Source organism: Calypte anna, chromosome 4 (assembly GCF_003957555.1).
Source record: "Calypte anna isolate BGI_N300 chromosome 4, bCalAnn1_v1.p, whole genome shotgun sequence".
Taxonomy (NCBI): Eukaryota; Metazoa; Chordata; class Aves; order Apodiformes; family Trochilidae; genus Calypte; species Calypte anna.
The window spans coordinates 7,051,099-7,068,418 of NC_044247.1; the positions used below are offsets into that span (position 1 = coordinate 7,051,099).

Here is a 17,320-nt window from a genome sequence, read left to right on the forward strand (position 1 = left end):
CAGGGTGACGGCAGAGGGTGACAGAGGGCAGACAGATGGTGACAAAATGCAGAGAGGGGTGCAAGTGGGGAGGCAGGGGTCTTCAGGGTACAGGCAGGGGGCGGCAGGGCGCAGGCAGGGACGCCCCCTCTGGGGAGGAGCGTCGCGCCTTCGGGCACGCTCGGCTCTTTCCGTGAGCGCTCGGCAACCTCCGCCGCCACTCGGTCTCCTCCGTCCGTCCCGGGGGCGGGCCGGCAGGGCGGGGCGCGGCGCGGCGGGACCGGTCCCGGCAGCAGTTGGTTCGGGTCGGTCCGTGTCGGCCATGGCGTCCCCGTCGCGGCGGCTGCAGACGAAGCCGGTGATCACCTGCCTCAAGAGCGTCCTGCTCACATACACCTTCGTCTTCTGGGTGAGCGCCGGGTGGTGGCAACCCCCGCCTCGCCCCGGCCCCGCGACATGTCGCGGACGTGTCTCCCTGTTGCGATAGTCGTGGGTAACGACAGCTTTCCCTTCTCCCCAGGTGTCGGGCATCGTGCTGCTGGCCGTGGGCGTCTGGGGCAGGGTGAGCCTAGCTGTCTACTTCTCTCTGCTGGACGAGAAGGCCACCAACGTCCCCTTCGTCCTGGTGGGCGCTGGCACCGTCGTCGTCCTCCTGGGCACCTTCGGCTGCTTCGCCACTTGCCGCGGCAGCACCTGGATGCTCAAGCTGGTGGGTAGCCTCGGAGGGGGGGTGACACGGGGTCCCGTCCCTTCCTGACCAATCCTGACCCATCCCAACACAACCAACCCCAACCCCATCCCATCCACCTGTCCCATCCTGCCCTTTCTGCCTGCAGTACGCCATGCTCCTGTCCCTCATCTTCCTCATCGTCCTGGTGGCCGCCGTCGTGGGGTTCGTCTTCAGGCATGAGGTGAGTCTGGGTGGCTGCTGCTCTCTCCTGATGCTTTTGTGCAGGTTCTAACCCAAGCTCAGTCTCAGATGTTGCTGGAGGGACAGAAGTGTTTAGTTTAGCTAAAATGGGTTTTTAAAAGCCCAGAGAGCAGCTTGGTCCCCAGTAGGGTCCCCCTAAGAACAAGGCTGGATGTAGGGTCTATCTTGGCACACCATGCTGCTCCTCTCCCAGGACAGGTGAAGTAGCCCTGGACTTTAATTTCTGGCTTTGGTCTATCTTCTGCATTAATTTCTGTAATTAATACTCCTCTTAAGTGTTCCATGGAGCAGCCTGCTTGGGGAGAGTTGGCACTGTGTAGGTCCTTGTTATTACACACCACATCCCTGCTGCCCCAGTGCATCCCCAGCCATCCCTTTACTGCAGCCTTTAATTGCCTGGGTGGTCAGGGGAACGTCTGCTGGCCACAGCCAGAGTCATTCCTGCCATCACCAAGAGGTGAATTAATGTGGAGCCAAGCGTGGGAGGCGATGGCACCACTGCAGAGACCTTTCTCTTGCAGATTAAGACAAACTTTGAGAGTAACCTCAACCTGGCCTTGAGGGACTACAATGTGACTGCGGATCGGCACAGTGAGGCTGTCGACACCATCCAGAGAACTGTGAGTGCCACAGGCTGGTGTCTGCCTGGTATGGGGGTGTGTTTAATACTTTATCTTGAGGCATTCCTGGGGACCCCCTGTTTTATCAGCATCCCTGTCTCAGGACTGAGGGTCCTTTTGCACCTTTTGGGAGGAGGTGCTGCATGAGATGGGGCAGTTCCTGGAGGGGCAAGGGCAGGGGAGCTGTGGGACTTGGGGGTCAGTACCCTGGGGTGACCGTGCTCACCAAATGTGCTTCCCTCTCCAGCTTCACTGCTGTGGGGTGCAGAACTACTCAGACTGGGAGAAGACTGAGTACTTCACCCAGAGAGGCATCCCCCAAAGCTGCTGCAAGAACCAGGATGACTGCTCAGAGGGTGATCTGAAAGACCTGAGCAAAGCCAAGCTGAAAGTGTTTGTGGATGTAAGTTAAACTCAGGGGGGAAAAAAGCCCTACCAGTCCTGGAGATGGGGAAGGCAGAGCTGGGCAGGTAGAGAAGGGCTTACCCTTCCCTGGGAGGCTTGAAAGGAGATCTGGTCTTAATACAGACACCCTGTGACCCAGGGACTGCCCTGGGGTTGAGGTAGGGGAAGGGCATGGTGGAAAGAGCTTATGTGTGAGGTCTCTCCACTCCTTCCTTGGAGGTCAAGGGCTGTGTGTTTGGTAGAACAGGTGAATAAGAAGGTGATTTCCTGGTAAAGTTTTGTCAGTGCTGACGTCTTCCAATAGTTGTTCAAAGTCCTGACCTGGTGATGAGCATGAGTGACCTCATCCAGGAGAGACAGCCAGGCAGTGCAAGGGACGTTCCTGGGATGAGTCACCTTGCTCAAACCAAGCCAAGGCTGGGGCAGCCCCAGGGCAGTGTTCCCCTCAATAAGGCACCAGGCTGGGACTGATGGGCACAGCACTGACAGGGAAATGACTTTGCCAAGGTCAGGCAGGAGGGTGGCAGCCAGAAGCCCTTGGCTGCCCACGCAGAATGTCTTTCTCTAGAGCTGCCAGTGCTCTGGGGAGATGACAGTGTACGCTCCAGGAGGATGAAAAACACTGGACCCATGTGTGCTTCCTTTCCCTCCTCTGCAGGGTTGTTTTTTCCTGGTAACATCAACAATGGAGTCGAAAATGAGTGTTGTGGCTGGAATATCCTTTGGGATCGCCTGCTTCCAGGTAACTCTCCCCTCCTGGCTGGCACAAGAGGAGTGCTAAACAAAGCAAGTGGGTGATTAATTTCTGTGCAAAGTCTGGTGTGTGTGTGTACGAAAGACCCAACCTTTTTTTAGCCAGGGATGAGCATCTATTTTGCAGATTCCTCTTGGGTTTACTCTCCCTACTGTACAGGCTCTGGTCTCTTAAACACAGGGCTGGAACAGCAGCTCTGTTTCCATGAGCCTAGCTTACATGAGAAGAGCTGCTGTCCGAAACAACCCACTTTAAGAAAACCCAACTGGAGCCTGTGCTGTGCAGGGTCAACTCCCTGTGACTGCTCTTGGCTAGGATCAAATTGCGTCCTTCCTTTTCCTACCCACTGACCTTCCTTTTTAATCAGGGTGGTGTTTTGGCATCACTTCTTTGTGGCTGGGTGGCTGTAAGCACAGCACTTTACACTGCCACTGCTTCTTCTCCCTCCCACTCCTTTGCTTTATCTTGTGGGATGCTTCCTGCAGCAGTGTGCTTGCCTGTCCTGCTCTGGCTGGTTTTATCCCGGCAGGAAGCGAGAGGCCCCTGCCCCAGCTCTGCCTTGGATACTGTGGTGTGGCTTCCCGAGGTGCTGAGGGTTTTCCGACCTCAGCTTTGGAGGGACTGGAACTCCCTTTCCCCTTGGTCTGGGACACAGAGGCCATGGCAGGAGCTGCAAGGCAGAACCTTGCCAGGACACTTGTCCTGTGCAGAGCATGTTGCCGTGGGTTTCCCGGAGCGGATGCGCTGAAGTGGGGGAGAGGTGGGAGCCAACAGCTCCCAACTTGCTCCTTGTGCTACTGACTGCTCTTGGTTGTGGCCAGAAGAGCCCAAGAACCCGGGTGGGTCTGCTGTGCCCAGCTGCTCACCCCACTGTCCTCCTCAGTTGGTCTGTGGGGTCACTGAGATGTGACCAACACTTAAGTGGGGAGCTGCAGGTTCCCAGCCCTGAAATTATCTCAGCTGGTGCCAGGCTTGGGATTTATAACTGGTTCCTGGCTTTTATCACCCTTTCAGCAAGCCGTGCTGTGTTGGGGTGCCCACTGGGGACCCATCATGTAAATGTGGCTCTAATTTTGTTTGTGTAGGTCAGGCTTCTGCAGAATCTGGCCCAAAATGTCTGCCTGGGGATTGGGAGGCCACGTTGTGATAACAGTGGTGTGTCCTTCAGGCGCTGATGCAAAAACAGTGACCTTGCTTCTCCGCTGTCCTTGCTATGGGGAGAGGTGGCTGCTGTTCTCTTGTGGCTGTGTAATTGGCTGTGATGCTCCTGATATCTGTGTAATCTCCAAAATTGCCATAAGACCATAAATGCTTCATGAAGCAAAATGTAACAGGATGGGATGTGGAACATCTCTTGTTTGGCTGATGTTTGCCAGGAGCCTCCCCTTCAGCCTCTCCCAGTTACTTACTCCCCAGCAGGACACAACAGCCTGTGTTGTGGTTTGTAAACCCCACTGTTCATTTTGGGATTTCATAAAACTGATGCTCTGGAGCAATTTGGAAGGCTTTTCCCCAAATATATATATATATATATATATATATATATATATATATAGCTTCCTCTGATGTGTGGGGATTTTTGTCTTCTTTTTCAGCTGATTGGCATTGTTCTCGCCTGCTGCCTGTCCCAGTACATCACAAACAATCAGTATGAGATGGTGTAGGTGGTCCCCATCACACTGTGACCAGGTATGTCTCTCGGGAGGTGTAAGCTCAGTGGTTTTCCTCTTCATCTCTGGCTGCTGTTTGGTCATCCCTGGGGACCTCCAGCACAGCAGTGGGTGCCATTTCTGGGGGTGTGTGGGCAGAGAGGGCACTGTATCTGCAGCATCATTTTATCTGTGTATAAATCAGCCTGGTCTGTTAATTGTCTTGTGCCTCTTAGGGTGTGTTCTCCATGGCCAAGGAGGATGCCACCACCTCCGGTTTACCGCTGGATGCCACTTGGGGAAATCTTGCTTTGAACTGACTGATCTTCTTCTCAAACTAGCTCACAGAAATGAGCACAGCAGCTGTCCTGGTGTGCTCAAGGACTTTTCCTAACACTCCTCTGATGTGCCACTGCGTGGGATTAGTGTAGCTGTGGTGGTTACAGCAACCTCACTCCCCCGGCAATGCAGCCCCCGGCTCTTTCCCCTGCAGCGCTCCAGTGCCACGCCAAAGCTGAGGTGCTGGTGGCCTTGTGGGATTTCTAGTGCTCATCTTTGGTGCCTCTCTCGGGAAAATGATGCTCCCCCTCATCTCTGGCAACCCATCCACATCCCCTCCCTCCCCAGCTCTCAAGAAAGGGCTGTTGCCCCATTAAAATGTGGCCCTGCCTGCCTGAAGCCCTTGGCTCAGCAAGGTCTTGGCGTGTTGCCAAGCTCCCTCTCATCCCTAACCTGGGTTTTATATGCTTTTTTATAGTTGTACTTTTCAAAGTACAGCCTGTAGTGATTCTTTGTAAGCTGTAGTGAGGTTTGGTAATGTAGCTCCTGGTGCCTTTACCTTGGCAGGTGTCCTTACACCGAGTCAGCTGTGACTTGATTGTCAGTATTATATGCTGCCTTAACTCATTTTGTGTATCAAGTAGAACTCTTTTGTCCTGAGACACAATAAATATTAAGATATTTTACTCTATGAAACCTCCTTAGCTTTTCTTTTGATCTCCTGGAAATTCCTTTGCTCAAGTCCTGCAAAGAGCAGCAAACCCCCTCTGCGATTTGACCTGCTCACTCCAGGCCAACCGTAACCTCCAGACCATTGCAGCTCACATTTCTCTGATCCTCACTGGTGCACTCCTGCTTACAAATAACTCCTGTAATGGAATTTTCTTCATAACAGCAGTTGTGTAACAGTGCTGAAACAGAAGGCCTGGAGTGTCCCAGCCTGGAGGAGGGTGGGTGAGTTCAGCCCCTGCAAACTCATTCACCCTTTGCTCTGGCTGCTTGCTTGGGGCAGGGGGCAGGGCACCCCTGCTGGAGCTGCCTGTGTCCCCAGCCTCTCCCTGGGGCAAGAAACATGGATTGAAGCTGTTATGTTGGATTGAGACTGCTGGTCTTAGGGCTGTTGCTGGTCTTGTAAGCCTTTGCCTTACTGCTGCAGCTCCCTCCCACCCAGCTCGGGGGATTTTTGGATCCTAAGCACCAAACTCGCAAGGGCTGTGGCTTGGAGCAGCCAAACAGCTGCCAGGGCTGCCTCTGCTGCTCCTGGTGAGGAGCCAGGCATAAAAAGGGGGTTAAACCAAGGGCAGGAGTGGTGGCACTTTGTCAGCCCCCTAGCAAACACTGCAGTGGTGCCAGGTGAACTGCCCCAGCCAAACCCCCCATGGTGCTGCAAAGGACGAAGTGCAGGGCAGCCTGAAGAACCCAGCCCCCCAAATCCTCATGCTGTGCTTAACCCGGGTGAATAAATGAGGCTGTTGGCAGTGCCTGGCTGGCTGAAAGCCTCTTGGGTTGGGATGGTGAGGAAGTGTGCGTCAGAGCATGGAAACTGGGGTGGAGAGATGGCTGAGAGCAGTTAATGGGTGGATGGAGACAGGGCAGGAACACGTGAGAGGCAGGGCCAGGTTTGGATAAAGCTGTCCCCATCAGAAAGCCTGTGCAGGGGGAGGTCACCCTGCACTGATGCCTTCTTGGCTGGCTCTGGTGCCAGGCGAGGGTCTGCTGTCACCTCGGCAGGCAGCTCCCCCAGGGCAGGCAGGGATGGTGCTGGCAGAGGGTGGCATGGGGAGCCCAGAGCTCTCCAAGCTGCTGCAGGAAAACCAGGACCACCTGTCTATGCCCACCTGAGGAGGATGGAGACTTGTCCAGGCTGTTCATCCTGACTGCTATCACCCTGCTGCCAACAGAGGGTGTGTATCTTACCTGGTATAGTGTAGACATCTTGCTTTCACTTGGAGAGACACCAGTGATGTCCCAGAGGTACAGGCATGTGTTGGGGGAGATGCCAGGTAGGCTGAGGACACCGCTGTGCTGGCAAAGGTGTTGGATGTGCCTTGGTGACCCATCTGCACCAACCAAACCAGGATGTGAGCACCACTGGCAGTCCCCAGAGCTCTGGTTTTCTCCAGCAGCTGTGGCTGGGTGGGTTTTGCATGTCCCTGCTGTATTCAGACATCTCTGGGGGAACTTGTTGAAAGTGCTTGGTGTCCCCAAGGTGGATTGGTGTACCCCAGGATGCTGCGTGGGGAGCTCTGCTGCACAGCACTCCCGGTGTTTTCACCGTATTGTCAGCACAGCCATGAACAGGAATGGAGGGAATGACCCTTAAAACATGCTCATGTCATGCACAGGGATGCAGAGAGGGCCTGGCAGCCCTAGGGACACCGTGGCTGGCACCTAGCACAGTGGCAGTGAGCAGAGCCCACCCCTGCTCCCTCTTCTCTATGTGCAGCTGAGCCAGCTCATCTCTCTCCAGGTGTTACCTGAAAGTCCCAGGCCATGGCAGTGTGTACTCCCTGGGTGACACCAAGGGGGTTTTGCCAAGTGATTCCTGTGGGATGTCAGAGCTTCTCCCTGAGATGAAAGTTGGAACCTGGGGTCTGGTGTGAGCACCAAGGCCATGAGCATAGGAAGGTGCATGGGGGGGTGCAGGGGAATTTTGGCCCTTAGCCCCAGTGCTGCTGCCAGCAGTGTCCTGCCCAGGATAGCTGTGGTGTCACTTGCCTTTTCTCTCCTGCAGCTTGGGGTCTGACCATTTGTTGGTCACAGGACTGGGGACAGCTGATGGCACTTGGGGTCTCTGGGGGGTGACTGTGCCCACTCCTGCCTCTACCTTGAGTGCATGCTGCCATACTGCTCCTGAGGGGATCAATGCCACCCCTGAGCTGTCACAGATAACCACTGAGCACGTCAGAGGACAGTGTTGGGACATGAAGAACAGCTACCAGAGCCATAAGGGAACAAATTAGGGACCTCTATGCATCCCCAACCAGACGAGTCCTGGTACCCGAGTTATGGATGCTTGTGATGAGGCAGCTGAGCAATTAGATCCCTCCTCAGACCCGTTAAGCATCACAGCCTGAGACTAAACGACTTTCCATTTTCTTTGCAATTACTCATAAAGACATTTATTGTTTGCCTCTTGCTGCTCAGCGATGCACCCGAGCACAGCCTCCCCCAGCCCCGCGGGAGCAGCGCAGGGTGCCGGGGGACAGGTGATGGGTGCTGGGTATGGGGGCTGCACTTGGGGCCTCCCACCCTGGTGGGTCATCAAGCAGGTAACAGCTGGCTGTTATCATCAGGACACATCTGGAGGGGTGGTGGCACGGCAGGAGGGTGCAGGACAGCCTCCAAGCATGGGGTGCTACACCCTGCCCAACATCCGTGCGATCCACCAGTTGCAGGGCATGATGATCCGGCAGATGACCCTCCCACCCTGGTAGCAGTAGGGGTAGGGGTAGTACCCCAGGAGGGGCTCACAGACCCTCTGGCAGTAGCGGTTGGCTCGGCGGCACTGGGCACAGCAGTAACCTCGCTCATCCCACAGGGGGTGGAATTCCAGACCGTTCTCCGACTGCCGGGAAGAGCCAGCGTCAGCACAGCGAGGGGGGTGGTGTGGCTGGGGCACCCCGAAAACATGGCCAGGACAATCCAGGAGCATGGGCAAGGAGGGCATCTTGGGCATCCAGAAATACAGGCTTGAACACCCTAGGAACATGGCCAGGGCACCCCAGGAGAATGGACAGAGCACTCCAGAAGCAAGGCCAGAGAGGGAAGCCTGAGGACCCTTGAAACATGGTTGGGGCACCCCAGAAGCACAGCCAGGACACCTCAGAAACATGGACACCTTTGAAGAACAGCCTGGGCACCCAAAAGCATGAGTGGAGCACCTTAGGAACCTCACCAGGGCACCCTAGGAGCATGGACTGGGCACTCTAGGGCATCCCAAGGAGCACATCCAGGTTGCCTCAGGAACATGACCAGGACACCCCAGAAGCATGGCCTGACCACCCTAGGAACATGGTGAGGACATGCCAGGAGCACAGCCAGGGTACTCCAGGACCATTTTTGGCATACCCTGAGGTGTGATTCCCTGCACTCACGTAGTCATTGACGGGCAGGTCCTCCTCTGTCAGCTGCCGTGCCTGGCGCTTGGGTCCCACCTGTGCATCCTTCTCCACCTCATGTTTGCTTCCTCCATCCAACCAGCTCTGGTTGTCCATAAGCAGCTCAGTGTCATCTTCTTCTGCCCCTTCCAGGTCAGCCAGCTCAGGAGCTACAGGAAGAACCCAAACAGTGCTGTCAACAGCCAGAGAGCAGGGGAACTAATGCAGCACACAGCTGTTAATGCCTCTACCAACATTTGATGCTATAGTACAAGAAGAGAAGGAAACCACTCTGAGCAGCCCTAGCAGCAAACCAGCTGTACTCCATTGCCTCCTGTTCTTACCAAGCCTGGGAGAAGGGCTATAGGAGACAGGAGGAAAGAATAGAGGAGAGATGGCCTACCCCCTCCTTGTGGTGGTGAGTGCCCATGGATGGTGTTGGCATCCCCTGCACAGGCCCCAGCAGAACAACACAATTTGGGGCAGATTATACTCATCTACAGCACCTGTTGGTGGTTTAGGTAAGACCCAGAGTGACATTAATTTTCTTTGCAAGAGGGTTCAACAGCAGGGAGTGAGGGAGCAGAAAGGGGACAGCAGCCAAGGACAGCAGCCTCCCTCTGCATCAGAGGTCCCTGATGCCCACCTGCTCCAGGGACCATGGATGGTTCTGAGCTGTCCCTTGTGGGACAGGATGTGCCTCGGCACCTCTGCAGCTGCACAAGAGAGGGAGTTTTCTTTCTAGGAGTTTTAAAAGCAGCTCATTGGGGGCAGAAGTGGGTTAGAGAGAGCAGGTAATTATGCTGGCAGAACTCAGAGGCCACAGCCTCTGCGAGAGCTGTGTAGTGAGCAGCTGGAGGTGGCAACCCCGTGGTGTGATTTAGATGCAGATGTCTGCTCATGCTCTGATGTTCATGCAGTGACAAGAATTGAGGCGTCCCAGTTTCCAGCAGCACTGGCTTCTCTGCAGGTACAAAGGGGTTTGGGTTTTTTGCTCTGTTACGAGGTGGGTGGCCTCTCTGCAAAGGGCAGGGCAGTGGGGAGCCAGCAGAGACAAGTGCTTTGCAGAGAGAAACTTCATTCCCTGCTGGTACATTGGCCATGCTCTCTTGTCACCTTGGCCAACATTGTGCTCATGCCTGAGATGTACAATGAGGCTGTGGAAATGGGTTCCCAATACGTTGCAGTTGGCAATATGGAAGAGGAGACATGGGTAGGTGGCAGGGCTGCTCCTGGTGAGGGGTCCCACAGCCACTTTGGGGAGGAGATGCCTCCTTGTACCTGCTATTGGTGTGGGGTGGATCCAGTAGATGGTCACATTTCTGCAGATGTCAAAAATTTTGGAATCTTTCAGGAACTCCTTGTTCTGAATGGGCTTTTCCCCAGGCACCCAGACCATGGACTGCTCGATGTAGGTGGTTGTGATTTCTTCTCCCTGGAAGAAGAGTGAGATTTTACCCTGGTGTGCTGAGACAACATCTCCCCACTGCTGGCTGCTTCTCCTCCCCTTGGCCTGCACAGAGGCACCTCTCCCCTCCCAGAGGGCAGCTGGACTTCATCTGCCAGGGCTTGTGGTGCTCATTGGGTGCACATGAAAGACCCTGGTGGTCCTCAAGGAGTGAGACCCATCATGAGCCTTGTCCTCCATGTCCCATGTTTCAGCCAACACCATGGCACTCTTCCTTCCTCTTTTCATCAGGCTTCAGAAGCCCTCTCCTGTGAGTCTCCACCATCTGGAAGGGCCTTCTGGAGCACCCCAGCTCATTTAGAACCCAAGATTAAAACATCTCCTCTCTGCTTTGCTCTTCCTACCTAATTTTTCTCTCCGTCTGCTACTGATTTTGGGATCGAACACTTTAATTTATTCCTCACAGAAATTCCTTGCATGGCCGTATTCTGTAATTTATACCACATGTCTCTGCTGTTGCATTAGTCCACAGCATGTCTTGGCAGGTGCTTAGGGAAGGAGATATATAAAGATTATTGGATGGGTCTGTGCTGAGCTCTCTGCCAAGACGACATTGTGTATGTTGGTGGTGGTAGCCCATCGAGCAAGCTGGCAAATGGCATTTTTCTCTCCAGAAGGCGTCTGGAGCTGTATTTCTCTTTTGCAGAGTTTTTCCTTATGGCTTCGGGAAGCGTTAGGAAAGCACCAACACAACCTTACCCAGCCTGAGTTGTATTTGGGGTCTGTGGTGAAAGCCATGGGGTTGGGGAGGTGCTGCCTGAAGGACTTGGCAGCACATGGGCTCTGGGAAGAGATGACTAGAGCTTAAATCTACATTTATCTTGCTGGATTTTCCATTTCAGCTCACTACCTGAGGCAATGTTCTGCTAAAGCCTGGGAAGTCATATCACTTTTACGATGGCAGCTGAAAAGATCTATTGGCTTCTTACAGCACAATCAAAGAATCGGTGTCTGGGAATTTGGATCATGATTCAGGGAAATGTTTCTGCCCACGCTTCATTTCAAACATGTGTCCTGCTGGTGTTTTATCTGCAGTGGCTTCCTTGGGGCAGGCTTTGATCTGCTAACACCCTCCATCCCACAAGCAGGGAGGCAGGAGGGCTGTGCCACCACTGGGGTCTCAGGGATAGGGCTAGGGGACAAATTTTTCCAAGGGACTGAGCCACCACCCCATGTTATACTGCTGGAGAGGGGTTAAAATATTAAGTTGAATGCTATTTCCATGTAGCATACAAGGTGTGCAACTCCTCTCAGCACGATGTGGTGGGCAAACGGGGGCAAGATGCAGTTGGGCACAGGGACTGGAGGAAATTCCACCAGGGAGGTGGCTCTATCCTGGCATGTCCCACTTCCCAGGGCTGTACACCAAGTGCTTTCTCAAATTGCATTTCCTAAACCCGGCTGCTCTTTTAAATTCGTTACTTCTGCCTCATTATGCCTGAGAACATGAGGCTCAGTTCTTGGAGAAAACAATTTGATTGACTTTTTGGTGCCTGCTAATCCTGAGCTGCCTTGCGACCTTTTGACTACAACAGGATTATTGTTCTTGATCTCCAGTATTGTGCCAAGAGGTTTTTGTCTGTCGGCTGTCTAATCCTGTCTCTTTCCACTTGTTGTTTTTAGAACCAATCCTCTAAAATAAGATCATTCTATGAAGCGATCACAACTCATTATTTCTCCACTGAGGAGTCTCCAGGAAGGCTGGAGGAGATGGGAGGGTGATGGAGATGGTGGCCATGCTCCTAGTGCCAGGGGGAGGAGAGGGTTTTGCTGGGGATGGAGGGTGTCCTGTTTTAGTCACGTACCTCAAGCTCAGGGATCTTGGCCTCTGTCGTCTCAGGTAGGACTTTAGTCTGAGTTTTGATGAAACATTTTTGAAGCCCCACAAAGACAATGCCAGTTATCCCCTGCAGCATCAAAGCAAACACCAAACAAGCGGTCAGGGCAAGGCAGGAAGGTGAATAGCTCTGTCAGTCAGGGGGATGGCAGCTGGGTGAGCTGAGTTGTGTTTTTCCTGTTGATGTTTTTGTGCAAACTCTGTTCAGCAGCAGTGATAAGATGTACTAACAGGTTCTCCTAAGGGATATTGTATTTTATGGTTTGGGAGAATCAGGCTTTTTAAAAATATTTTCAGGCAGATAGTCATAAAATCTTTACTTTGCTCCCCTTCTCCTTATAACTATCATGAGCTCTAGTTATCATATAAATAAAAATATGCAGAATAGCGTCTGACCGTTATGGTTATATGAACACTCAGCCCCCAGTTCCTGCTAGGCTATTAGATGAAAATTTTGCCATATGTCACTGCACAGGGTATTTCCCTACAAATTTTAATTAGGTTTCAGTGAGAGCCTACAACATTGTCAGGAGGTTTTAATGCTCTCCAGACAGACAAATGTACTGGGCTCAGCTAGATTTATGATGATTGCGTTCCTGTGCAAGGGTAAATCCAATAACTAGGGCTTGCTTTTAAGATGTGTTTTGTTGGAACTGAACCAGACTACTTTTAAACACTGGTGGAAGCTTGTGTAGAGACATCTCCTTTCCTCTGAGAGCATCCCCAGGGAGTTTACATATGGGCATTGCTCTTCTTGATCATCCCTGGCCTTGCTCCAGCTGCCCCATGGTGTCCTAAGGGAACATGTCAGTCCTGCTGGAAAGCAGCAGGGAGGTCCTGGGGACAAACTCTGCCACACTCACATTTTTGAAGTCGTGAATCTCCAGGATTTCTTCACTGCCATTCCCGCTCCTGAAGGTCTCTGTCCTAGCCAGTGGGTCGATCTCCATCACAATCTTTTTCTTCTCACCATGGCTGAAGAATGTGTGCTCCACATCGTAAACCTGCAGGGGCCAAAACCACACAGGGGGTCAGCTCTGCCCCTACCCCACTGCACATGCAGGCTGGTGGGCAAGAGGGTTGCAATGCTGGGTACCCTCACACGGGGCAGGCTCTCAGCCAAGACAGTCCCCTGGATAGCACAAGGAAAGGCAGTTCCAGGGCACCAGGGTTGGGAAAAAGGGCAAGATGGGACCAGGCTGTTGGGGGGACGTGTGTGAAACCAGGGAGAAGATGCTCATCCCCCACTTGTACTAGCAGCTTTGCTACAGCTCAGCCTTTGCCATTGTTTTCTGTGGCGTGATCCAGTTCTTGTTCCAGCCTGGGCTGAAGTCCTGAGCCCAAAGGACCCCATTTTACTTTCTCCCTGGCTTGCTTGCTCCATCACCATCTCCCTGTCTGTTTTGCTCCATCACTCCACCCCTGGCTCTCTCTCTCCCAGTCCCCAGCTCGCTTGCCCCATCGCACCATTCCCAGCTTGCTTGCTCCATCTCTGCGCTTTCTCTTTTTCCTGGAAAGGCAAAAAAGTAAAAGCCTCTCTCTGCCTGGAGGAGATGAGGGATTGCCTGCGGATCAAAGACCTCCTCGAGGGCTGCTGAAGAGCTTCGGGGCGTAGCAGCCGGCTTCCCGGTGGCGCTCATCACCGCGGGGAGCCGGGATGCGCAGCGCCGGGGGAGCAGCTCCCTCCCTCCCTCCTCCCTTCCTCCTCCCTCCCTCCCTCCTTCCCTCTTTCCCTTCTTCCCTCTCCTCCTGGCAGGTGCTCGCTCCACTCCGCCGGCCCGGCAGCTCTCCAGTCTCGGTGGAGGGCTGACCCTTCAAGCATGAGCAATAGCAGATGCTATTTGAAGCACAAAAACGATTCTGCCGGCGAGGCAAGAGCCGGGGAGAGCCTTGGGGAGCCTTGTTTCCCGAATCAAATGGTGTCGTGTGGAAGCAAAGGGCTTGGCAAAAACCTTGAAGTCCGCAGGGCAGGGAAAAGGGATGGAGGCCCAGTGATGGGAAAGCCCTGATCATCCCTTGGCGTGTTCATAGAGCTGGGGAAGGAGCACCCTAGGCCTGAAGCAATGCTGAGGTGAGGGGCAGGGGCTCTGCCTGCAGTCCCCACCTAGCCCTGATTTCAGAGTCCCCTCGTTCTTGCATGTCCCTCCTCACCAGAGGGTTCAAAGACTCTGAGCAATATTTTCAGCATCAGCATCTCCCCATTTTTCTTCCTCCAGGGCACAGAACTCACAGTGCAGGAGATACATTTGCCCAGGCTTAAAAATTAGAAGAGCAACGAGTGCCTTGGCAGCCAAGAGCATCTCCTGCTAGTCAGAAGGAGGTTTTTGCAGAGGTATATGGCTGTCAATGGACTTTATGCTGTGGAAAAATAGCCTGAAGCTCCAAATGGCTGGAAAACCTCTGGTTTTGACTGACAAAACACACACAGTTCTCCAAATCATTTCTAGGAGGGTAGGATCCTGGGTGGCACCTTACCTTCCAGTGCCTCTCCATTTACAAAGAATGACTTTTGTCAGCACAGTGGTCATTTGGGCTTGGCCAGCTCCATGCTGCTCAGAGAGCTGTGAGATGTTTTATAGGGCTAAAAATGACACTTGCTGGCAAATTGTTGAAATCTGTTTCCCTCCAAGGCTGCCATGAGCCCCTCGTTGGCTGACTTATTGCCTTCACTCCTCAGTGGTGCTGGCAGGCATGGATGGGGCTGTGCAGAGGGCAGTTCTGTATCTAAGGCCACCTCTCAGAGGAACAAGTCTTCTTTAAAGATTTTTTTCATTCTGCAGTTGCATGAAGAGAGCCTGAAGGGGGCTTTGTTCTTAAGGAGCTTAATTCCCCTTGCTTGATATTTTTTGAGCATTGGGAACTTTCAGCCTGCCCTATCCTGCTGTTCCTGGCTGACTCCTGGTCCATCTGGAGAAACTGCTTCTCTGTGACCATAGAGGGCATGGTGATGCTGCTGCTGCTGATCATCAATGTGCAGCTCCATTGCTGGAAAAATCTTTGCTTCCCTGTGACCTTGGGCTTTGCTTTGACTCACTGGGTGCTGTGAAGGGCTTCTAGAGATACCAACGGGCTCCATCCTCCAGTAGTGCCTGCTGGTGAGGACCAGTGTGCTGGATAATGCTTCTGAGGCTGTGGAAAGGCTCTAGGAAAGGCTTGGAGAAAACTTCCCCTCCGGGGGTTAACAACCTCTTCCCCCCATGCTGGCACTCACCCTGTTTCTCGAGGAACAGTAGAGACTTTATTACCATCTTGGCAGGATCCAGGAGGCACATATGGCTTTTATTACTTTTTTCTTTTATTTCAGGGTTATTTCTATTTGCTGATAAGAAGACAAAGTTTCCAGCAAGCAGGGTGCTTCCTCTGCCCGGTGGGAGGGCAGCCCTTGCACTGCTCTGGTGTGGGGCAGGGAACATACAGAAGATGCCACAGTGGAAAAGAGGGAAAGGGGACACTTGGACTGCACACAGAAATTTTGGAGACGTTCTTGAGAGTCTACAAAAACCCCTGGTGCCAGGGTGCAAAGTGGGGCCTCCTGAATGAGCATCCCAGGGGAGGAGAATATGAGGAGCACCAGGCAGGCTGTTAACTTTGAGGTTAAGAAATTTGCTTGGGGTACAGGACAAAAAAAAAAGGGAGGTTGGCAGACTTGGCCAGAGCAGGCAGAGATGCTGCCCCCAGCATGCTCGGCACTTACAGCAGCGTCTGTCTGGGGAGCTGGGAATAAAGGAGCACAATCCAGTTAGCAGGAGCTCCTCCAAAAGCTAATCCCTCTCACCATCCCCTCACATTGCAGACACATTAAAGTAAGAAATATAATCCGTGACAATCAATCACCACTGCGTCCTGGCTTTCTCTCCTCTTTATGCGGTGGCATAATGACTTTTCCACCAGTTTCTGGCAAGATAATTGAAATGAAATGGAAAATATTTTCTTACTTGTCATAAAATTTGCTGCCGGTGAAATAAGAGTAACTTTAACTCTTGGAAGTGTAGCTCCCATCCCCTCTAGTTGTCAGTCAGGGAAAGAATGTGGTGACAGAGGCAAAACCCCAGTCTATATAAAGTAAAAGCTAGTTATGAATAATACAAAGATTTTTAAAAGTCCCACTAATACTTGTGGTCTAAGAAAATACATTTTGTGAAGTTGCCTGGGTTTTGGGGTATAGCTAAAATCTCAGTGAGTCGTGGGGGGACACACACACAACTCCAGCTGTGGAAGCGGCACTGGGAAACAACAGATCAGAGAGTTTTTACTTACTTTTCTGGGAGCTGGGTTCCAGAGATATTTGACACCAAAAAATATCAGAATAAGAGAAACGAGCAGCGCGCTGAAGAGCAGTCCGCAGAGCTGGTATCTGGTGCGGGTCCTCTTTGGGGTCTTGGATGCTTCTGCCTAATTAATGACAAAACAGCCATAGCCAGAGGTTTGCTGGTGACTGGAGAGGGAGCAGCACACCTGCTTATCAGCCTCTTATCATGCTGACAAGCTGAGTGGTGGCAAAGCAAGGCATGAACTTACATCCGGAAAGCCGCAGTTCTCCGGGCTCTCCCGAGCCGTCCCTCCCATGGTCTCCTCCGTGTGCGAGGATGTGAGCCTGCTCCGAGGTGGAGTCACAGAGGCTCTGGGCTGCACATGCGATGGGGAAGGCTGGGACATGGCCACCCCCACTATGGTGGCAGCCAGAATTCCCCCCCCTCCTGCCTCCCAGGCCCCGGGCCCTCCCGCAGCGCTCCCTCTCTGCAGGGTGCAAGCCATTCCCACGCCTTTGGAGACCAACCTGCAGGAAGCTCCACTGCACCGTGTCCATTGGCCGCATCCAGGGGTCCATTGGCCATGTCCAGGATCCCATTAACCACATCCAGGGTCCAAGTGGCCACATCCAGGATCCAATCAACCACATCCCATCAGCCTCCTCCAGGGTCCCATCAGTCACATCCAGGGTCCCATTGGCTGCATCCAGGGTCCCATCAGCCACATGTGGGGTTCCATTTTTTTTTTTTTTTTTCTCTCCTGCCCATCCACTGACACCTGGAGGTCCCAGGCTCTGGGAATATGATGCTGCTGCTCTCGGGGGGCTGCTCACCCATGCTCAGAGGTGCAGGGGGTCTTCTGCAGCGGGGGCAGCCTGGGAGCTGCTGATGGGGGGGACATGGCATAGCAAGAGTGTGTGTGCACAGACGCAGGTGAGAATGGGTGTGCACAGGCAGACAATGTGGTGGGAAGCCCAGACTCTCAGCATGGAGGCTCTGGCATCCCACGGTGGCTTTGTGCAGAGCCTTGCCCCGAAGTCAGCCCAGT

At 53.3% G+C, this 17,320-nt stretch overlaps 2 protein-coding genes across 2 annotated transcripts; one reads left to right on the forward strand and one right to left on the reverse strand.

Annotated features, from left to right (window-relative positions):
• The first annotated feature begins 228 nt into the window (after nucleotides 1-228).
• TSPAN6 (tetraspanin 6) lies at nucleotides 229-4,952 on the forward strand. The gene is made up of 8 exons (XM_030448979.1): nucleotides 229-388; nucleotides 500-688; nucleotides 816-890; nucleotides 1,432-1,530; nucleotides 1,778-1,933; nucleotides 2,594-2,677; nucleotides 4,285-4,378; nucleotides 4,575-4,952. Exons 1-7 carry the CDS (start codon nucleotides 302-304, stop codon nucleotides 4,351-4,353), a joined length of 759 nt encoding a protein of 252 aa, XP_030304839.1. The 5' UTR covers nucleotides 229-301; the 3' UTR covers nucleotides 4,354-4,378; nucleotides 4,575-4,952.
• Nucleotides 4,953-7,843: 2,891 nt separating this feature from the next.
• On the reverse strand, nucleotides 7,844-16,588 carry TNMD (tenomodulin). The gene is made up of 7 exons (XM_008493661.2): nucleotides 16,541-16,588; nucleotides 16,280-16,414; nucleotides 12,886-13,026; nucleotides 11,991-12,092; nucleotides 9,999-10,152; nucleotides 8,715-8,887; nucleotides 7,844-8,185 (listed from the first exon to the last, which is right to left on the reverse strand). Exons 1-7 carry the CDS (start codon nucleotides 16,586-16,588, stop codon nucleotides 7,976-7,978), a joined length of 963 nt encoding a protein of 320 aa, XP_008491883.1. The 3' UTR covers nucleotides 7,844-7,975.
• Between the last annotated feature and the right edge of the window lie 732 nt (nucleotides 16,589-17,320).